Source organism: Notolepis coatsorum (genome assembly GCF_963971535.1).
Source record: "Notolepis coatsorum genome assembly, chromosome: 9".
Taxonomy (NCBI): domain Eukaryota; kingdom Metazoa; phylum Chordata; class Actinopteri; order Aulopiformes; family Paralepididae; genus Notolepis; species Notolepis coatsorum.
Window position 1 is genome coordinate 47,299,862 of NC_140173.1, and position 22,596 is coordinate 47,322,457.

The 22,596-nt window shown below is 43.3% G+C and overlaps 2 protein-coding genes across 2 annotated transcripts in view; both read left to right on the plus strand.

The window, feature by feature from the left end:
• Positions 1–500: 500 nt before the first annotated feature.
• On the plus strand, positions 501–923 carry atoh7 (atonal bHLH transcription factor 7; the record flags this gene model as incomplete). The annotated part of the gene is made up of 1 exon (XM_084321776.1): positions 501–923. The coding sequence occupies one exon, from the start codon at positions 501–503 to the stop codon at positions 921–923; it is 423 nt and encodes a 140-aa protein (XP_084177902.1).
• Positions 924–12,989: 12,066 nt separating this feature from the next.
• Positions 12,990–22,596, plus strand: part of pkd2l1 (polycystic kidney disease 2-like 1) — a gene marked incomplete at both ends in the record, with an annotated part of 31,226 nt that continues 21,619 nt past the window's right edge. Inside the window, 5 exons of the mRNA XM_084321860.1 lie at positions 12,990–13,272; positions 15,627–15,740; positions 18,026–18,153; positions 19,880–20,133; positions 20,826–21,050. Coding sequence (XP_084177986.1) covers positions 12,990–13,272; positions 15,627–15,740; positions 18,026–18,153; positions 19,880–20,133; positions 20,826–21,050 — 1,004 coding nt within the window. The remainder of the gene's footprint in view (positions 13,273–15,626; positions 15,741–18,025; positions 18,154–19,879; positions 20,134–20,825; positions 21,051–22,596) is intronic.

Sequence of the window (22,596 nt, forward strand, 5' to 3'; positions counted from 1 at the left end):
GTGTGTTTCACTATAAGCAATATGGAGGATGAGATGGGGGGGGGGGGGGGGGGGTTGGGTGGGATGGAGGGACTCCACCTGCTGCCACCTGTTCATCTTCCAGCAGGCTTATAAAAGCAGCTCGCTCCATGTCTCCAGGATCAGACACACCCAAGACTGGGACCCAAGATCACAGGATTACAGGCATCCAAGGTCTTTTCCTCCGAGACCATCAACACCCGGGACTTTTAACCAGAAATAAAGACAAACTACACTCTGGATTTCCAATCATCTTATTGAGCACCAAAGGACAGGCGCTCTTGAAACCAGTAGAACTGTTCTATGGTTCCATTCTCAGAGGTTCTCCTGAGGCAGAGAAAGACCTTTTTTTTTTTCAGAGAAAGACATTTTTATCAGAAAGGAACTCAAAAGAATACTTTGGCGTATCCGAGTCATCGACACCACAGAACTCTACAGACCACAACATTCAGTGGTTTGACTCGGTTTTCTAAGGGAAAAGCATGAAGTCCCGTCGCCCCAGTTGCACCGACTCCGAGCCCGAGTCGTCCGAGCCCGAGACCGGGAGCCCGGAGACGGCCACGCGGCGGAGGATGGCGGCCAACGCCCGCGAGAGGAAGAGGATGCAGGGTCTGAACACAGCCTTTGACCGCCTGCGCAAGGTGGTCCCCCAGTGGGGCGAGGACAAGAAGCTGTCCAAGTACGAGACCCTGCAGATGGCCCTCAGCTACATCATGGCCCTCAACCGGATCCTGACGGACCCCAGGAGGCACAGCGCCCCCCGCAGGCAGTGGCTGGACTTGCAGTTTGATTGCGCGCAGCCGGACGACTACTCCTGCCTCATGAGGTACGACTCCCCCGCGGAACAGGAGTACATCCACTCATCGTTTCCCTACCAGTTCGACGCCCACCAGGTCCAGTCGTAAAGACCGCTTTTGATGATCGCTTTTTGAAAATCGGTCATGTTGACTGATGATGAGTGACGATGTGAAAATTACATGAAGTGTGCTTTGCATAATGACATGCAGGCATTTCTCCTCCATTCTAGGAGTAAGTAAATACGTTTGTATTGCATTTATATTGTTTAATTTATCTAGCCTTTTTGTTTTTATGAAAAGGCTTTTGTTTCATTTCAAAACTTTATATTGACTTGTTTTTCTTTGTAAGCCCAGTGATGTTGGACAGTTTGTGTTCAAGGCATAGGAAAGTTAAAGGTACGTTTGAATGAATGAGATTAGAATGTAGTAAGATTAGATTACCATTAGATTGTACTATAAACACAGGCAATGCTGTACTTTATCAAAAATTCTGATATGGCCCTAAAATGGTGTGCAATTATCAACGGATGCAGAGTAAATTATTGTTGTGTTTGGTAACAGTGGCATTATTATGAAATCAATTACCCAATGTGACCAACAAGATCTGTTGATCTAATGATTGTCCAAATGCAGACATCTATTTTGTTCAATTCTAGTTTTGGACCGAAAATAAAAAATATTTCTTTTATGAAAGAGCTTTTCCTTCTTCATCTTCATTTGCTGATTTTGTCATCACTGTATTGTTTAGCCGTAGCCACAATACAAAGGCTGCCATCGTGATATTTTGGTTATTGCAAAGCACAAATTGAAAAGAGACTTTTGAATGAAACTTTTCAACTGTAGAATATTATGTTATTTGCACTACAAACGTTTATTTAATAATCTGTGGAAAAGAGCAATTAGATATAATATTAACTTGTGTTTTCTTAGATCTCCAAGTTTAATTAACCTCAAACTGAAATTACCTTGGTAATAATCTCCGTTCATCCCCGTGTTATTATTCCTCAATATTGATGATTGATTGATTCTCTTCCATAAGATCTATAGAAGACAAACAAAATACATACACGTCAAAAGGTGACTAGTATGCATCATAAAAATCACAGGAAAGCAGAATAGTCAACATTATAAAACATCTCCAGGAACTGCTTGTTCTGATTAGAAGCCCCTTACCGTTTCAACCCATGTCATCTCTGTTGTCCCTCTCTGTTTGGGACCGAACAACAGGGGGTTGTCAGGCAGGAGAGGCACTTGACAACAGCCCCTTTGTGCCGTTTGTCACGTTGTAACGGGCGTGATGTCCGGTCAGGTCCGGTAACCCTGGCGGAGAATCCACCGTCCTTTTGTCCACAGCTCCTGCGTTCGGAGATAAGACAGACTTGCGTCAATGAGAGACCAAAATATACACATGTAAAATGGACTCCCTTTTTGAGAGTGAAATTTTACGTTGGGTGCTTTGATTGATTGATTGATTGATTGATTGATTGATTGATTGATTGATTGAAAAGTTTATTAACAGATTGCAGAATGGGTACAGTACAGTACAGCTCAATACATACAATTGTTAAGGGGATGCAGACCAGAGAAAGACTTTCGTCTTGTTTACATCAGGGTCCCCCATTTTCAATTCATCATAACATATATGACATACATGACATACAGATAGACAGTACTGCTACATCTATACATTTATGACATATCAGATTTGCAAATACAGTACTGTTTGTGATACAAAAGTGTCCAGAAAAGGAGTGTATATACATTTGGCATAGAAACTGTACATTGGAGGAGGTTGGTTGGGTGGGGTGGGGTTGGGTGGGTTGGGTGAGGGCTGTACATTGGAGGTGGGGGGGGGGGGGGGGGGTTGGGAAGGGGACACACACACATTTTACACTGTACATTGGAATTTGATAAAGCCTTACTTGGTCATTTACTGTACAACTAGGTTAGGACATTTGTAGGGGCCAGTTTCGAATTGCAGTCTCACGTAGGTGTTTTTTGAGAGTGTTTTTGAAGGTGGGTAGTGATTCACATTCCTTTACAGCTTTAGGTAGGGCGTTCCACATTGATGTGGCATAATTGCGAAACGTGTTTAGTCCCTTGTTTGAGCCGAATCTGGGTTTTACATGATTTGTGGAGCTCCCTCTGGTGTTGTGATCGTGGTATTCACTGACCTTTGGGAAGTATTTTGACATGTACATGGGTACCTTGGTCGCGTAGTGTATCTTGTAGACCAGGCCCATTGCAAGTTGCTGTACTCTGTCGTCTACTCTAAGCCATCCTAGGTTGTCAAAGTGGGCAGGGGTGAGGTGGGTTCTAGGAGTCAGGTCAAGTAGTAGTCTGACTAGCTTGTTTTGAGATGTTTGTAATTTGTTTTTTAGTGCCTTTGAGGTGCTTTGGTACCATGAGGTGCAAGCATAGTCGTAGTACCCTTGAATGAGTGCTCCTGCTAGAGTCTTCAGGGTATTCTTGTTTACCAGAGAGGAGATCCGGTACAAGAATCGCGTTCGTTGGTTGACTTTTTTTTATTACATTGGATGCCATTTTGTCACAGGAAAGATTAGCCTCTAGGATGGAACCCAGGTAGGTAATTTCATCTTTCCTTGTGATAATATTGTCACCCACTGTAACCGAGAAGCCGTCGGTCTTGCTGAGTTTGTTATTTGAACCGAAGAGAATGGACTCTGTTTTGCCCATGTGTAATGATAGTTTGTTGTCGGCGAGCCATATGCAGATTTTGCCTAGTTCCGAGCTGAGGGCTTTTTCAACCTGTAACTTGTTCTTGTCAGAGACCAGCAGGGCTGAGTCGTCCGCAAACAGGAACAAGTTGCAGTCACAAGCTGACGACATGTCATTTGCATAAATTAGGAATAGTAGCGGTCCTAGTATGCTTCCTTGTGGAACACCACAGCTCACTGTGAGGGGGGGGGATAGGGTACCGTTTACTTCCACCATCTGTTCCCTCCCCTCCAGGTAGGATTGTATCCAGCTCACTGATAAACTATCAAAACCAATTGCTTTTAGCTTGTCAATCAGAATGGTGTGATTGACAGTGTCGAAGGCCTTTTGTAGGTCCAGCATGACCATGCCGCAGTATTTGCCCGCGTCCACCTCTTGTTTGATGTGGTCGTTCAAGTAGAGAAGGCATGTGTCAGTGGAGTGGGATGTTCTGAAGCCAGATTGGAATTCGTAGATTAGATTTTTTTTGCCTTTTCTCTGATTGGTTGAATTGAATTGATTGATTGATTGAAAACTTTATTAACAGATTGCAGAATGGGTACAATACAGTACAGCTCAATACATACAATTGTTAAGGGGATGCAGACCAGAGAAAGACTTTCGTCTTGTTTACATCAGGGTCCCCCATTTTCAATTTATCATAACATATATGATATGACATACACGACATACAGATAGACAGTACTGCTACATCTATACATTTATGACATACCAGATTTGCAAATACAGTACTGTTTGTGATACAAAAAGAGTCCAGAAAAGAGTGTACATTTGACGTAGAAACTGTATACATTGGAGGAGGTTGGGTAGGTGGGGTGGGTGGGGGGCGACTACATTGGAGGTGGTTGGGTGGGTGGGGGGGGGAGGGGTTGCGTAGGAGGGGTGGGTGGGGGACACTGTACAACTGTACAAGCAAAACTGTACATTGGAATATTGACAACCATACTTCGTCATTTACTGTACATTGGAGGGGGTTGGGTTGGGACATTTACAGGGGCCAGTTTCGAATTGCAGTCTCCCGTAGGTGTTCTTTGAGAGTGGTTTTGAAAGTGGGTAGTGATTCACATTCCTTTACAGCTTTGGGTACGTTAAATGGTTTTAACGCTTGTGACAGAGTGGACACTTAGCATATTGCATAAGTGCCACGCTCAAAAGATTGAACCTATTCATTATTGGAAAGAGATTGGGGCTCAGTGAAATGCATACTGTAAATGGCATTTGGTAACGTTTTCTGCAATTGCAGGATATTCCTAAATGCAATGTATTTTTCCCCCCATATATATATGATAGTAAATTACATCCATTACATTACAAATAGAACACATTAAGCGTTATATTGATTGATTGATATTTTTGTGTGTCTTACATACAGATGTATGCCCAGCCCATATAGGCTTACAAGACAAACAATAAGTGATCATTATAGACCAAGATAGCCACAAAAAATAAAACATAATAACAAGCTGTAAAACATGTACTTCAAAGAAACAAGAGGAATTCATATCAAATTATATAGGATAGAATGTGTTTTGTCTCAAGTGCCATGCTTTCTCCAAAAATCCTGCAAAACTGAAAATCTCCTCCACAAAAAAACAACTCAACATACAACTCTCGTTATAAGAGCCTCTAGTCTAATGACACATTATCATCCACTATAGTTGCATGCTTTAAGTCAAGTGTTACCTGAAATTCTAGAGTTGCACCAATACCAGTGTCACCCGATACCAGGATCAAATACTTGTACACAAGGGCGGTCAGGTGGCGTGGCGGAGATTGCGCTCGTCACCAATGCAAGAGGCTGCGGTCTCGACTCACAGAGTCAGCATTGCCTTGGCTTGGGCTGATCGCTATACTAACTCGTTTGGCTGGGTTAGGGGGGAGGGAAGCCGTGGGTGGGAAACTGGTGTTGTGGACAGCGACGCCTACAGGTCAGGTCTGGGCGCGGGGAGAAAACAGAGAAATACAAAAATATATATATATATATATATATATATACTTGTACACAAGTACTCAGTAGCGGTTAAAAGGGAACGTCAACGGAAAAACAATGCTGATTTATTTTGTGCATAATCTCACATATCCCAATGGTCTAAACAGTTTTACACATTGGTTTCACAGTTAATAGAAAGTAAATGAGTTTGAATATGGCGACCGGTGATGTCATCAGAGGATGTTGAATCCTTGCGTTGTATTAATTACAGCTCAGTTAAATGATATAGATGAAAAGATAGAGATAATCAATGTGTGCAACAGTTTAGTCTTGGGATATGTGTGAGATTATGTGCAAAATAAATCACTGTTGTTTTTCTGTGAAGTGCCCCTTTAAACTCACAGATAACAAGAACTAACACAAGTACTAGCACAGTGGTATTTATGAAAATGTTTACCTAACAGTTACATTAGGAAATAAATAGAGAGGGTGGAATTTGATTAGATTAAGGCTTCAAAATGATACTGTCTGTATAAAGAACATTTCACCCCACCATTTCTTACAGAATGAAGTTACCTATAGCTGTCAGAAATGGTCAATATCAGTGTCTGTGTTGCAATTGGTATCAGTGAGCCATGCAGCTCAAAAGCCGCAACGGTTAACTTTTATAAGATTATATTTATTCCGGCGGCTAGGTGGTGCAGTGGGCAAGGCGCTCACCACCAATGCAGGAGACGCTGGGTACGAGCCCAGCTCTCCGCATTGCTATCAGCTTGGCTGGTCATTCATACTAATACAATTGGCAGTATTAGGGGGTGGGAAGCTGATGGGTGGGGATCGGACGTTGTGGACAGCGACTCCTACAGGTTGGTTGGTGCGCCTGCGACGGGGGCGGCGTGCCCTCCAAACACAGACCCCCGACACTGAGAGATCGCGCTGTGCAGGTGAAAAGATGCGACTGCTGCCTCCTCGAGTACCGGAGGGGACACGTGATGCAAGGCATCGTCCACATTGCAGCCGGCTTGTGGGAGGCATGGCTTAACAACGTTCGAGACAGGGGAGGGTAGAATTGGACAATACGAAATTGGGATGGGAGAAAAATTTTAAATGGGAGAAAAGTAGATAAAAAAAAATATATATATATTATATTTATTCCCACGAATTCAACTGCCAATGAATGGATAACAAGTATTCCTGTTCATTGCTGAAGTCACAGCGCTGAAGTCACAGAGCTATTTAAATGCTGTGAATGGAGGCTTTGCACGGATGTTTGTGTAGATACTGTAAGACAAGATGTTGGTCCCCCCTTGGGGGTCATGCAGGGGTCATAGCAGCACAGGGGAGGGGGGAGGGGAGGTACATGCAGGGTAATAGAAATTACAACATAAATATATGAGAATAAAGAATAAAAGATAAACAACAAGATCAAATATTAATAAAAGAAATAAAGGTGAGAGTCTGGTCAGCCTAGTTTATCAATAATAATAACAATGTGTGTGTACGTACAGCCCCCCCTGGTACTATTTACAGATTCTATCCTAAGTCAACCCCATGTATACTGTTACAATCAAGCCCAATTGACTTGCCCTAAGGCCTAAGCAGTCACAGGAAAATATGTGTACAAAACAGCAGTTGATACGCTACGGGCAGCCATGCTGGAAGAAAGATAACCGCACAAGCATTCCGTGCAAGGCCTCTCCTGCTATGAAAAGCTGATCGTTATGGATTTGAAAATGTGGCGGCCTGCCACTGATGGAGAGGCCTGCATGTTGCTGACAGAGAGGCCTGCATGTTGCTGACAGAGAGGCATGTTGCTGACAGAGAGGCCTGCATGTTGCTGACAGAGAGGCCTGCATGTTGCTGACAGAGAGGCATGTTGCTGACAGAGAGGCCTGCATGTTGCTGACAGAGAGGCCTGCATGTTGCTGACAGAGAGGCCTGCATGTTGCTGACAGAGAGGCCTGCATGTTGCTGACAGAGAGGCATGTTGCTGACAGAGAGGCCTGCATGTTGCTGACAGAGAGGCCTGCATGTTGCTGACAGAGAGGCCTGCATGTTGCTGACAGAGAGGCATGTTGCTGACAGAGAGGCATGTTGCTGACAGAGAGGCATGTTGCTGACAGAGAGGCCTGCATGTTGCTGACAGAGAGGCCTGCATGTTGCTGATGGAGAGGCCTGCATGTTGCTGACAGAGAGGCCTGCATGTTGCTGACAGAGAGGCATGTTGCTGACAGAGAGGCATGTTGCTGACAGAGAGGCCTGCGTGTTGCTGATGGAGAGGCATGTTGCTGACAGAGAGGCCTGCATGTTGCTGACAGAGAGGCCTGCATGTTGCTGACAGAGAGGCCTGCATGTTGCTGATGGAGAGGCATGTTGCTGACAGAGAGGCCTGCATGTTGCTGACAGAGAGGCCTGCATGTTGCTGACAGAGAGGCCTGCATGTTGCTGACAGAGAGGCCTGCGTGTTGCTGATGGAGAGGCATGTTGCTGACAGAGAGGCCTGCATGTTGCTGACAGAGAGGCCTGCGTGTTGCTGACAGAGAGGCATGTTGCTGACAGAGAGGCCTGCATGTTGCTGACAGAGAGGCCTGCATGTTGCTGATGGAGAGGCATGTTGCTGACAGAGAGGCATGTTGCTGACAGAGAGGCCTGCATGTTGCTGACAGAGAGGCCTGCGTGTTGCTGATGGAGAGGCCTGCATGTTGCTGACAGAGAGGCCTGCGTGTTGCTGACAGAGAGGCCTGCATGTTGCTGACAGAGAGGCCTGCGTGTTGCTGATGGAGAGGCCTGCATGTTGCTGACAGAGAGGCCTGCGTGTTGCTGATGGAGAGGCATGTTGCTGACAGAGAGGCCTGCATGTTGCTGACAGAGAGGCCTGCGTGCCAGAGCCTGCCGCAGCTTCGACTGAGGAGCAGGAATTAAAGCCCCATTGTTGGGTAATGGCTGTGCGTAATGACTCTGTTCAGAGCCGCTGAGGCGTGAGCGTCCGTCGCCGGACCCAAACTCTTATCCATTATTAAGTATAAGACATCTATAGTAAAGCATTAATTGCATTGTCCAACCGCCACCGCTCTGGGCACATCCCATTAGCCAAACAATTAAATTGATTAGGACGGTAATATTTGGAATTATGTGAAGTCTTTAGATCAATGTCAAAGTGCTCTCCACTCTGTATTTAGAGTAGCGATACCACCACCCATAATTAAATTATTATTTTTTTTTAAGAATATAACAACCAATAATTACATGTCTTTGCTAAACTAATCAATAATAGTCACAAAGCATGCTGAAGTGTGTGTGTGATGAGTATTTTGTGAGAGGTAATTGCAGGACAGTGGGGGGGGGGGGGTGAGTGGGCTTACATGCGTGCAATGTGGCAAATGATACAGATGGCCAAAATTATTCAGATGCTGTGTTGATTGTTTGCATACCTAATGCATGCTTTTTGACAGTTGGCATGTCATTAAGTGAATAGATGGCAGAGTCAAAAAATGCATACGGTGATGAGGTACATGGACGGTCTTCCTTGGTCTCTGGGTGGGAGATCAGATGCTGCCACTCTGGTCTGATTCATTCACTCACCAGCAGCCAACAGAACGTATTGGTCAAATGGGACACTTTCTGAAACTATACTTTCTGTAATAAATCACATGATGTCTCCCAGTGTCTCAACCCTTAACATGTTACCATTCCAAATAGCTTAAGACCTATTTTTTTTTTTTTTAAGATTAATTTTTTTTAGCTTTATAGCTTTTTTCTACTGGGCAGTTCAGTAGAGAGAGAGAGAGAGAGAGAAAGAAAGAGAGAGAGAGAAAGAGAAAGAGAAAGAGAAAGAGAAAGAGAAAGAGAGAGAGAGAGAGAGAGAGAGAGAGAGAGAGAGAGGAGGAGGAGGAACGGGAGACAGAGTGGGGGGAAGACATTCTGCAAATAACGATGGGTTCGGGAATCGAACCCGGGTCGTTATGTGGTTCGCCACTGGGGCGCCTTTAAGACCTATTTCTATACAATACAAATAAGAAAATAAAGAATTATTAAACACAGAATGGATGACGTCTCTTCAAACACCATGTGTCCCAAGACCAGTTATTTTTAGCCGCTATTGGACAAATGGGACATCTAATCATTTGAAAATATATATATAAAAAAAATTATGAAAGTAATTTTTGATAATTCAGTGATAATATTCAACTAGTCATACGATGGCAATGTACTGTATTAAAACAATTGAGATGAGATACATCTATGAAAATGCAACATGGAAACTTTTCTCTTTCGTGTTAACTAATGTAAGCTACATGTTCAAAGATGTAAAGCTTATTTATTATTTATTCAGATGTAAGCTTTATTTAATTTCAAAACAAATGAATAATAACTCTATACTAAAAGCATAAAAACACTTCATAACATTTACATTAAGTTAGGGGTATGTGTGTTTTTGTCTGATTAAATGTAAGATGTAGGCCACTTAGTAACGTTTCAATCATTTGCAGTGAGGACCATGTGGACTCAACCACGTACTAGGCTGGCAATGAGAACCGCTTAGACTCAACCACTAAATTACGTGCTTATTGACCCTTTTTTTGGTCTGTCACCTCGTAGGCAAAAAACTCTGTTTCTGTCTCCAAACTGCAAGCACCTATTTCGAGAAGAGATTCGACACACAGACATCACATGATTTCATCCAGACTGTCCCTAGAGACTTCTGTGAAACCAAATTGCGCGTGCATCGCAAAACGTCATCATTGTTTACAAATGGTAACATGGTCTATTCTAAGTAATTGTGTGTGTTTCTCATTCCGAATGAAGTGCATTATGTTTACTTTTACTCTACTGTATGCCGATTCAAATTCTTTACCATATTTATTGTAATGTATAATATATATAACCGATAGCACCTTTGTTTACTGTTTATTCTTCTCATATTTTTATATTCAGATATAATTATATTGCCTATATTTATGTCTTTCTACTATTACCCTACCCATACTTGTACCTCCCCTCCCCCATGCTGCTATGACACCTGAATTCCCCCAAGGGGATCAATAAAGTAATATCTTATCTTATCTCATCTTATTTCATGTCTTATGCTGCCAGTCCTAAATTATATCATTCTACCCTTCACTTTGAGATTGTGTTTTAGTAATGTTATAGAGAGGATCTATACCACTCTGTTTACCATTTCATTTGTTATTTTTTTTTTTTATCCACTTTTTATCCCTGTTTTTCTGTATTTTCCTCCCATCCCAATTTAGTCGTTATGCCAATTCCCCCCTCCCCTTCCTGGTCGTTGCGCGCATGTGCCCCCCACTGGTCGTCTAGGGAGCCCTGAAGTCTATCACATGCTTCCTCTGATACATAGGAGACAGCCAGCAACCTCTTTTCACCTGACAGCGCGGACTCTCATTGGTGAGGTGTAACGTGTGGGAGGTCACACTACCTTCACCATTTCCCTCCCTCGCTGTGCAGGCGCCCTGACCAACCTGTAGGAGTCGCTGTTTACAACGACCAGATTACCACCCACCGGCTTCCCTCCCGCTGACACCGCCAATTGTGTCAGTATGCCGGCCAACCAAGCCGGAGGCACCGCTGACAGCCGGATTCGATACCAGTGTCTCTTGCGGTGGTGACGAGCGCTTAGTCCGCTGCGTCACCCAGCCACCCCTTCATTTGTTATTTCTATTTTCTTGGACAACCCAATCAAAAGCCAGAAACCAGGGAACAAAGATAACATTTTACATCTCGACGACATCAGATTTGACATCTTAACACATCCTGCGCCAAAAACGTCGTACAACGTGATTCAAGGTCATGCTAATTCCGCCATTCCACGGCGTACTACGTTATTGAGATCATATTAAATTTTTTCGCCATGGTATTCCGAATGCCCTCACCCAGCCTCGGCTGATACAGTGGGAGCCTGCACAACTCTGCAACGCTTCAATACTGCCGCCTGGTGGATGATCGGCGAGTTACAACCGGAAATGGATCTCTGGAGATCTCTGTGCATCTGGCAAATGCGCCCGGCACTCACATATTGTAGCGGGACTCTAGACACACGTCCGTGTGTAGCGATCGCTGCCATAACGCAATAATCGATATGATTTGGGCGTTTATTATGATTATACAAACAGGAAAAGGATCTAGGAGATCGCCGTCAAATAAGTGGGATCTTTTTCCTCCAGGCTCATCGGCGAACGGTAAGAGGACGCTGACGTCATTTACAGCGAGTTTGTTTATTATTATTAATGCAAACTGCTCTGATCAATATATCACCCATAATACATAAAGCATTTACTGACAATCACGGAATTATAAATGACCCTGCCCCCCCCGTTCATGCGCGCATGATAAGTCATAACGTTTAGGAACATGTACAGTTGAAATTTTTAATATAGCGTGTATCGCCAACAAACGGCAGTTGATAATCTATATATGCGTTTATGCCTATAACTCACGTTCTAGGAATTACTGCAGAAAATGATAAAAACATTTATATTCTAGACTGTATTTTCGTATGAATCTATGAATGAAAAAGTATAACGTTCCTACATCCTGAACGATAGATAATCGATGTTGAATGGGCCATAGTAATGTCAATTTAGCAATACAATTTAAAAAGTTATAGCCCTGCAAAGAAGGTGAACATCTCCATAGGCTTAGACTGGTGGCAGTGATCATACATTGATGGATATAAGCGTGGCAGTTAATGTGATCACACAATTCTGGGATTGATTTGTTTACGTTCACAAAATACTAAATTGGACCTGCTCTAGACCTGTAGGCTATTCCGACAGCCATCAGACTTTATAATGCATCACTGTGCCTCACTGCATCACTGCGCACAGGGTGACAGTACTATCTTCCTGGACTTTTACAATTTTACACTTACTGTATATTTCTGTATATTTTACATTAGAATGTAACATAGGAAATGTATATCCCGGACCGTATTTTATTCTTAGGCTTATTTGTATTCTTATTCGTGACTTTTTGTTTTGTCTACCCAAATGTTTACCGTTTACCGTTTATTTCACTATGAATTGAAAATGGGGGACCCTGATGTAAACAAGACGAAAGTCTTTCTCTGGTCTGCATCCCCTTAACAATTGTGTGTATTGAGCCGTACTGTATTGTACCCATTCTGCAATCTGTTAAATAAAGTTTTCATTCATTCATTCATTCATTCATTCATTCATTCATTCATACTATGAGCGATTTGCAGTGCCAAATTTCCCTGGATGAATAAGGTATTTCTATTCTATTCTATCTATTTCTATTCCCTTTGAAATAATCGAGTGATGATGTCACAATGAGCCACTCACTGTGCAGGACAAGAGGCCCGGCAGCCCCTCCCCCCTCCATGCCCGTGTCATCGAGTCTTTATAGTCATCTCACCGCCAGCAGGTGTTGTTCAAAAGCCACCCAGACTACCCAGCTCCGTTTGACCCTCTCGCAGACAGTAGCAGCATTCCGGACAGAGAGAGACAGTTCAGCCACCGTCCAGCATGAAGTGCCTGAACAACCGGGCCGAGAGTCACCTCACCGGGCAGGTGGAGTGCGAGATGGACAGCCTGGGGAACGGCGCCTGCGTGAACCGGGGCTACTGTGGCACCCCTCCGCCCCTGCCCCGGGGCGTCAGCACCATCTACAACCCCCGGCCCCTCTTCCAGGGCTCCGTGGACAGCATGTGCAAACTGGACCCCCCCGGACCCTTCCCACCAGAGGCACCCGAGCCCCTGGACCGGAGCGTCAGGAAGAAGCGTACAGGTTGCTGCTCCTTCATCAAAGGTGGGTCACCGGTTCCGTGCAGATCCTGAATTTGTAATTAATTAATCAATCTAATTAATCGCATTTTAATCGCATTAACCATTTTATGCCTGATATTCTATAATCATATTTCAAATTGCATGTGTCCGGATGGCAGAATTCAGTACTGTATCTACAAAACCTTCTGTTTAATCATCTTCCATCTATTAATTTGCTTAGATCTTTCAGGTCTGGTCAATTTGAGCATGGTGTTATTCACAGTCAAAGATAAAAAAAAAAATGTATTGATATTCTCATTTGGTTCATTACAATTTACTCAAAATAAAATTTCCATTCAATCAATCACCGCGCAGATTGATTGATTGAATGAAAATGTTATTAACAGATTGCAGAATGGGTACAATACAGTACGGCTCAATACACACAATTGTTAAGGGGATGCAGACCAGAGAAAGACTTTCGTCTTGTTTACATCAGGGTCCCCCATTTTCAATTCATAATGAATTGTAAGTAAGGGTGCAACTTGCACCGTGCAATCCATTCTTTGTGGATCTAGCCCACAGTATTTCTGACACTGGGAATACATTCCCTGAGATTCATAGATGTCCCTAGAATCAGATACCAAGAACATGCAAATGGACCATATTAAAAAAAAAGTCTGTAAATGTGTATTCTACATTCTTATGGAATGAATGAGATAAAAAAAAAAATTATAAAAAAAAATTAAAAAATTTTTTAGTTAATTTTCATAACGCGATAATTAGCTGTGTAATTAATTAATCTAATTAACGCGATAAACTGACAGCCCTGTAATTATAGATACTCATCACTGTGTCCTTTATGAGAAGGTTGGTTGGTCCTCTCTGATGGAGAGGCGCAACAAATACTGGTATTTGTTCATTTTCCCTTATTGGTAAGCTAATCATTATTGGAATGGAATTTTGGAACCCGTTCTAGTGACTGGCTGGTCCTTAGGGTCCCTCGAGTTTGCTCGGAACAGGGTAAATCTGCATTTAGCTATGATGCCCCTAGCTCATGGAATGAACTCCTAAAGTCTGGGTGTGTTGCATATTTAGATTTTATGGTGGTTTTTGTTTAATATTTTGTGATGTTTCTTCTACAGCCCATGTGATCTCGGGCTATACACATTTGATTTGATCCTTAAAGCTTGAGATTCTCCCCTCTGTTGACCTTGATCTCCAACCTTTGTCAATCAAGTTGTACATGTTTTTTTTAATCCACTTTTTCTCCTATTTTTTTTCTATTTTTCTCCCATCCCAATTTCGCTGTGCCAATTCTCCCCTCCCCTGTCTTGAACGTTGCTCGCATATGCCCCCCACTGGCCGGTTGTAGGGAGGATAGAAGCCTTGCATCACGTGTCCCCTCCGATACACGAGGAGGCAGCCTGTCACATCTTTTCACCTGCCAGCGCAGACTCTCATTGGCGAGGTATAACGTGTGGGAGGCTCACACTACCCTCGCCATTTCCTGTTTCTGCTGTGCAGGCGTCCCCCAACCGACCTGTAGGAGTCACTGTCCACAACGTCCAGATTACCACCCATCGACTTCCACCCGCTAACTCTGCCAATTGAGTTAGTATGACGGCCGGCGGAGGCAACGCCGACAGCCGGATTCGAACCCGGTGTCTCTTGCGTTGATGACGAGCGCAATGTCCGCTGCGCCACCCAGCCGCCCAAGTTGTACATGTTTTATATGCATTTGTTATCCTTACTTTTATCTTGCCTTTTTGTCTTATTGTTATGACTTTATATATGCTGTGTGATCTTATTATGCCCTTTTTTGCTTATTTCTGTATGTACACTAGACGTAACTGTAAATGAGGAAAAGCTCAGTTGCCTTTCGAGTTTAAATAAAGGTTTGAAATTAAATGAAAACACTGGCCAGAGATAGACGTGGGTGTTCCTGTAAGCCTATGTACACCCTAGACTAGTACACAACTGACTTATCGATGTGTTGTGATTTTTATTACCCTGTTATTACATTCAATACATTCATAGATAAGTAATGAATGCGTTATGAGCATCCAGTTTTTGATTTGATATCTTTATTTTTATGTATTATTACTGTATTATGTAAATACAAACAATATAAAACAAAAACAAATTAAAATGAATGTACTAATTTAAAACCTTACAAAATAAATATATATGCAAAACATAAAAATATATATATATGTAAAACATGAAAGAAATCAAATAAAAATGTAAACACCCGTGAATGTCAAATCCCTTCCTCATCCCTGTACCTCGTGAAAATTATTTCTTTATAATTCAGTTTGAATTGTCTCATGTCTCAGTTCATATAAATTGCTACCGATTGTTGGATAACTGATGGCTCTGTGCTGCTCCCGGTAGGCCTGTGGGGCACAACGCTGACTGAGAACACGTCAGACAACAGAGAGCTGTTTGTCAGGACCACGCTGAGGGAGCTCCTGGTCTACGTGGTGTTCCTGGTGGACATATGCCTCTGTGAGTATACATTTAAACTAGGGATGTCCGGTATTATCGGCCGATATTGGCATTCAAATGTAATATCGGAAATTATCGGTAAAATATATTTTTTTAAATGTATTCTTTTTTTACATTTATTTATCCAACCTTTATTTACCCAGGCAAGCAAGTAAGAACAAATTCTTATTTTATTTATTGTCAAAGGTATGCATAATGTTGTTAATTAGTGTTAATTCCACGACAAGAGATATGTAATGTTAATTACCTGAAATTATTCAGTTTTGGGGGGGGGGGGGGGGACCCTGCATATATCGGTATCGGTTGATATCGGTATCGGAAATTAAGAGTTGGACAATATCGGTATATTGGTAAAAAAAAAAAGCCAATATCGAACATCCCTAATTTAAACTGGTCTACGTGGTGTGTTCCTGGTGGACATATGCCTCTGCGAGTATACATTTAAAACTCCACTGTGTACTAGAAATGTTTGTACTACAGGTCTGGCAAAGTCTGGGTCTATTTACTTTCCCCAATCCTGCATTTTCTTTGGCCATATAAGTGTGGGGTATGCATATATATATATTGTATATATATATCCATGTATATTTTTGCAGTTTGATTTGTAGATAAGGAAAATAAGAACCCACTGCAAGTCAGAATACAGGCCTGTTTTACCCACATTACCAATGTAAACAAACCTTTTACAGCCACAAAATATACAAAAACAATAAAAATTAAATAAATATTTATCTGTCTAGTGTTAGTCCTTATATCAAGAGCCCAGTCAATCTACAGAATGAAAACATCCGAATGAAAACTGTTATTTATTTTTTCTCTACCAATTAGGGATTGGGCCTTTAAAGTCAATTCAAAATGTAATAAGATGCTACATTAACTTTTCTTGGAGGATTCTCAATAATCTCCTTTGGTATTGGCTCAAGATATTGTTGCTTTGCGTGTGTTTGATATGACAACCTTCTCGTGTCAAACGTTTTTCAAGAAATCCAACTCAAATTGACTGGTTGTAAGAAAACAGTGTTTTCAATAATAATGGAGGGTTATGCATTATTATTATTGGCTCTACTTTACGCATGGCTATCTAGATTTTAGCATTTAGCGTTTAGCTAAATGTATCATTATGTGTGCAGTTATGTTAAAAGATAGTATTTACCCTTTCCACTACCACACTACACAGAAGGTTAACCTTTCATTACCCTTTCACTACCACACTACAAATGGTTAACCTTCTGTAGTGTGGTAGTGAAAGGTTAACCCTCTGTAGTGTGGTAGTGAAAGGTTAACCCTCTGTAGTGTGGTAGTGAAAGGTTAACCCTCTGTAGTGTGGTAGTGAAAGGTTAACCCTCTGTAGTGTGGTAGTGAAAGGTTAACCCTCTGTAGTGTGGTAGTGAAAGGTTAACCTTCTGTAGTGTGGTAGTGAAAGGTTAACCGTCTGTAGTGTGATAGTGAAAGGTGAAAGCTTTAACCCTTTGTAGTGTGGTAGTGAAAGGGTTAATGTAGCATCCAAGAATGCATACAAGCATTAAGCTGTTTATGTTTTTGCCCCCCCCCCCATACCACACAAGCCTGTGGTGTGGAAATCTGATTGGATAAAAAAAAGTTTGGTGGCGAATTTCTGTTCCAAATAGGAGCTTCCAATGCGCATCATTCAAATGCCACGTAATGTAATTCATTGTGTCAACTTTTACTTTTCATTTGTATCTCTATTTGTGTGCTCACAGTAATCGTCATTGTGGTCGCTGTCAAACCCTAACAGCGGCGATTAAAGTCACAAGTGATGTCTGTGCTTTGAGAAGCCGCCACTGGCTCTGTAGTAAAGCCGCTTGAAATGTTTGATTTATCATCAGCGGCTCCTCCCTGCTTTTAGTGGCCCTGTTATAAATCCCTCCCCGACTCCTCCGTATTGTCCTGCCGAACAAGAGCGAGAGGAACACAGGCTCTGCTCTCTGGCCTTTCACTGATAAGAGCGTTTGGCTCAAGCTATTGTCGCCTTTTGTAAGGGCTGGATTTACATTGTTTGACGAGGGTATGCTCTCCCTCTTCAAACTAATTACCGTCCCTAAGCTGGTGTCTATTTGACTGCCGTGACGTGATGAGCACGGTCTAAATAACAGGTCTTGAATGAAACCATCCGTGTCTGCTTCTTCTGACTTGGCTTATCTGGGCTTGATTTGAATGGGGGGGGGGGGGGGGGGGGGGCGACATTTCAAAGCTGAGCCTGAGCAAAGCCAGATATGAATAGATGATTAATCAACGTATCAATGCGGTTATGCTTGTCTTCGCAGTGACATACGGTATGACCAGCTCAAGCACCTACTATTACACTAAAGCTATGACGGATCTGTTTGTCAACACGGCCAGTGACAGCGGTGTTAAGTTTCAGTCCATCAGCACCATGGCTGACTTCTGGACTGTGAGTATTACTGGAGCTCCCGTGGTATCAGAGTGATGTGAGGAGGAGAGAAAGTGATATTTCGCACTAGTATATCATGTGTTTACATTGAGCGGCAGACACACCACAGAAACGCAGGAAAGGTCAACCTTCACATTAGCTGCCTTGGGGTTCCACTGTCACCATTGGCATTTTGTTTTCTTTCCCCCAGGCCCAGCCATCAAGAGCAATAACTGCAAAATGATCTCTTGGAAAGTAGGAACCTGGTCACAGAAAAAGAAATTCTACCTGGGTTTATTTTGCCATGTTTGTGTATGTATTAGAAGTTAGAAATGTTTACTTGGGTTTCAGAAACAAGTGAAAGAACACTTGGTAACACTTTGCTTTTTGGGGCACCTATATCAAACCCGCCTTCTTTTCTTGATCACAACTGTTGCTTCCCACACAGTTTATCTGACAGCTTTTAGAAATAGAGGTGAAGGGGTAGGAGAGGGGATTTGAGTCACATGGACAGTTCTTTACTAAATGTGTTATTAACTCTCTCTGAGACTTGAGTCCAACAACTTGACGGTCCTTCATTCTTCATTAATAATAAGATAAGATATTCCTTTATTGATCCCCTTGGGAACATTTGGGTGTCATAGCAGCATGGGGAGGGGGGATGGGAGGTAAGGGTATGAGCAGAGTAATAGTAGAAAGACATAAATAAAATGTTATCTGAATTTAAAAAATGATAAAAAAATAAACAGTGTAAACAATATAAAAAAATGTTTATCCACTTTTTCTCCTCCTGTTTTTTCTGTTTTTTTTCCTACCATCCCAATTTAGTCGTCATGCCAATTCCCCCCTCCCCTTCCTGGCCGTTGCTCGCATGTGCCCCCCACTGGTCGGTCTAGGGAGGGTTGATAGATACTATCGCATGTCCCCTCCGATACATGCAGAGTCAGCCAGCCACTTCTTTTCACCTGCCAGCGCGGACTCTCATTGGTGAGGTGTAACGTGTGGGAGGCTCACACTACCCTCACCACCTCCCTTCGTCGCTGTGCAGGCGCCCTGACCGACCTGTAGGAGTCGCTGTTTATAACGACCAGATTACCACCCCACCGGCTTCCCTCCCGCTGACTCTGCCAATTGAGCCAGTATGACGGCCGGCCAAGCCGGAGGCAACGCTGACAGCTGGATTCGATACCAGTGTCTCTCGCGTTGATGACCGCTGCGCCAGCCAGCCGCCTCTGTAAACAATATAATTAACTCTGAATATAAAAATATGAGAAAAACAAACAGTGTAAACAAAGGTGCAGATAGGTCTGTAGGCAATAACGAAGTTGAATCTGAATATACTAAGAGTAAACAGTATACACAAGGTATAATCAATGGGTTGTTAGTCCCTCACCATTTCCTAGGTACATAATCTCATTCAATTATGTCATTATTATTGTGCCCCTGAAGTGAAAGTGTTACCAAACACACGTCACACTACAAATAAGTTAGATAATCGTTTGCAACACGAGACCAGATAATGGCACTTGTTTATGTAAAATGCATTTATCTCACCTGTCTGTGTCTGAACAGTATGCCCAGGGCCTCACCTGTCTGTGTCTGAACAGTATGCCCAGGGCCTCACCTGTCTGTGTCTGAACAGTATGCCCAGGGCCTCACCTGTCTGTGTCTGAACAGTATGCCCAGGGCCTCACCTGTCTGTGTCTGAACAGTATGCCCAGGGCCTCACCCGTCTGTGTCTGAACAGTATGCCCAGGGCCCGCTGCTCGACGGCCTGTACTGGACCAAGTGGTACAACAACCAGTCTCTGGACACCGGAGACCAGTCCTTCATCTACTATGAGAACATGCTGCTGGGCGTGCCCAGGATGAGGCAGATCAAGATGAAGAACAACTCCTGTAAGGTCCACCGAGACTTCCAGGAGGAGATCACCGGGTGCTTCGACGTCTACAATGAGAAGAAGGAGGACGATATCAATTTTGGTCTCGTCAACGGAACCGCGTGAGCCATCTCTGCACGTTTCGTCTTTTGGTGTTTGGTCGTGCATCCATTGTTGTTGCTGTTGGGGCGAAAACCTTGCACCTGCAGATCAGGAATGAACAACAAAAACAACCTAATTTCTAGATTGACAGCTGGGTATTTTTTGGAATTATACTTTTGATTGATTTCATTGCTCAAAGATGAGAATTGAGGAAGATTTTAAGTAACATGAAACAGTGATGTCTTGATCTACTGCTCAATTGTTGGAGAGCACCCCTTAGGCCTACAGCTACACCTACAATGAAAATTCAAGCCTTTTTACTTATTATTATTATATTTTTATTTTGTTTTTTGCTTGTTTTTTTTTTCTATTGTTTCATTTTTTATTTATTTGCTATTATTACTGTTGTTGTTATTTTTCTTGTATATGTATGTGGGGACGAGTAGGGATGGATATTAGATGTATACCAGTCCAGGATCTATACTGGTGCTCACACCTTTGTTTGTGTTTTTGTCTCTTGTTTTTTGTATGGGTGATGGGTAAAAAAAAAAGAAAAAAGATGACTCATGTTACTGACCAGCTTACAGCTTCTTACCCGTAAGCACTACAATGGATGGAACCTCCCTGTGCAGCCTCATGCGTAGTGTGGACCTGGTGTACTCGCTCTTCTCGTTCTTCTCGTTGACGGCCTCTCGTTCGCCTGCCTTTTCAGCTGGCGGTACCACACAGAGAGAGAGGTCAAAGGTTCCTCTCACTGGGGCCTGCTGACCACGTACAGCGGAGCGGGCTACTACCAGGACCTGAGCAGCACCAAGGAGGAGAGCGCTGGCACGCTGGCAGAGCTAGTGAACAACCTGTGGCTGGACCGCGGAACCAGAGCCATCTTCGTTGACTTCTCCACCTATAATGCAAACATCAATATGTTCTGTGTCATCAGGTAGAGAGAGCACAATTAAGTTCTTCAAAGACCCATATGCGTTTGTTTTTCGGATGAGTGACATGTTCAAATCGTATTATCCAAGGCTGTACATTGGAGTAATAATAATAATAATAATAATAATAATAATAATAACTTTATTTGTATAGCACCTTTCATACAGAAACTGCAGCTCAAAGTGCTTCACAACAGAAAAAAGACAGGTATAAAATGAGCACATAAAGTGCAGCCATATAAAATCAGTTCTGTCTCATTAGGGGCTCTGCTTGGCATCACTCTGCACTATCTCGCATATGTGCACGCGCACTGAATAAAGACCACAAATGTACCTTTAATCCCAGTATTAGTCTGACCACACCCCTCATCAGCTTACCTTCATAAGCAGGTGTGTGGTCACCTGCTCTCCTCCTTCTCGCTTTCACCACAAGGAAGAAGTGCCTCGGTAGATCCCCACACTTGACACCATGCTGGAAGAAAGGATTAGGAGCAGCTTTGGGAAACAAGGATACGTTGACATCATATCTTTATTTTCTCTCTCACTATTTTCGAGAAAATACGGCGATATTGTCTTCGTACTGGAGTGTCTGGAAGATGATGATCATTCTAAAAATCCTCCACCGGTTTTCGTATTGAGAGTTCGTGCCGCTACATGCTTTTCCAACTGCAGTCCTGGCTGGGTGCTGGTTGCGGTAAAGGCACAGCTGGGCTGTAGGACGCGCCGCGGTTGTGAGACGCGGTGGGTTCCTGGTTCTGGTGAGTTATGTTTGCTGGCAGGCTTCACTTGTCTGTTAGTGCTATGGGGGCTACTTGACAATGTTTATGAAAACCGGCCCCAGGCTAGGGTCCTTTGTTCAGTCTCCTAGACGACAGAAGACCTTGGTCTGAAGCCATTTTAGTTTAACTAGTGGGCCGCGACCATTAACACTGGTGATCCCTGTGTGTTCTGGACGAGTGGATATCTCTCTGTCCCGTGTTAAGCCCCTTCTTTCATATCCAAATGAGAGTATTCCTTCACGAGGAGATATGTGCATGGATGTGCGATAGCGGCAGATCCATGTTCAAGTCAGCTACACAGGCCAGTTTGGTATTGTGCTGATTCCGTCGGGTGTTGGTAAAATCACCGTTGTAAAGCAGTGTTGACATCTTGTTTCTCTTTTCTCTTAAAAAGTGAGGAGAGGTTCAGAACGGCGGCCTGTCTGGGTGAGTGTTATGTCATTGTATACATGTTCAGGTGATAGCTGCTTAGCTTACGGTTAGCCAGTCAGCTGTTAGCTGCTGCGTTAGCCTGCTGGGATCGCTGCATGGCCTACTTAGGTTGGGCCTACTGTTAGCCAGTCAGCTGTTAGCTGCGGCGCTAGCATGTCGTGATCACTAGGTAACGTTAGCTTGCTGCTATAGGCCAAGGCCTGGCGCGGGGTAGCTTCAGCTCCTCGCGCGCCGCCGCGAGCTCGCTTCTGGTCGCGTGCGCCGTTAGCTCGGCGTCTCGCGAGCAGGGGCAGTAGCGCCCGAACGGTTCAAGTTTCAAGTTTCTTTAATAGTTGTCATA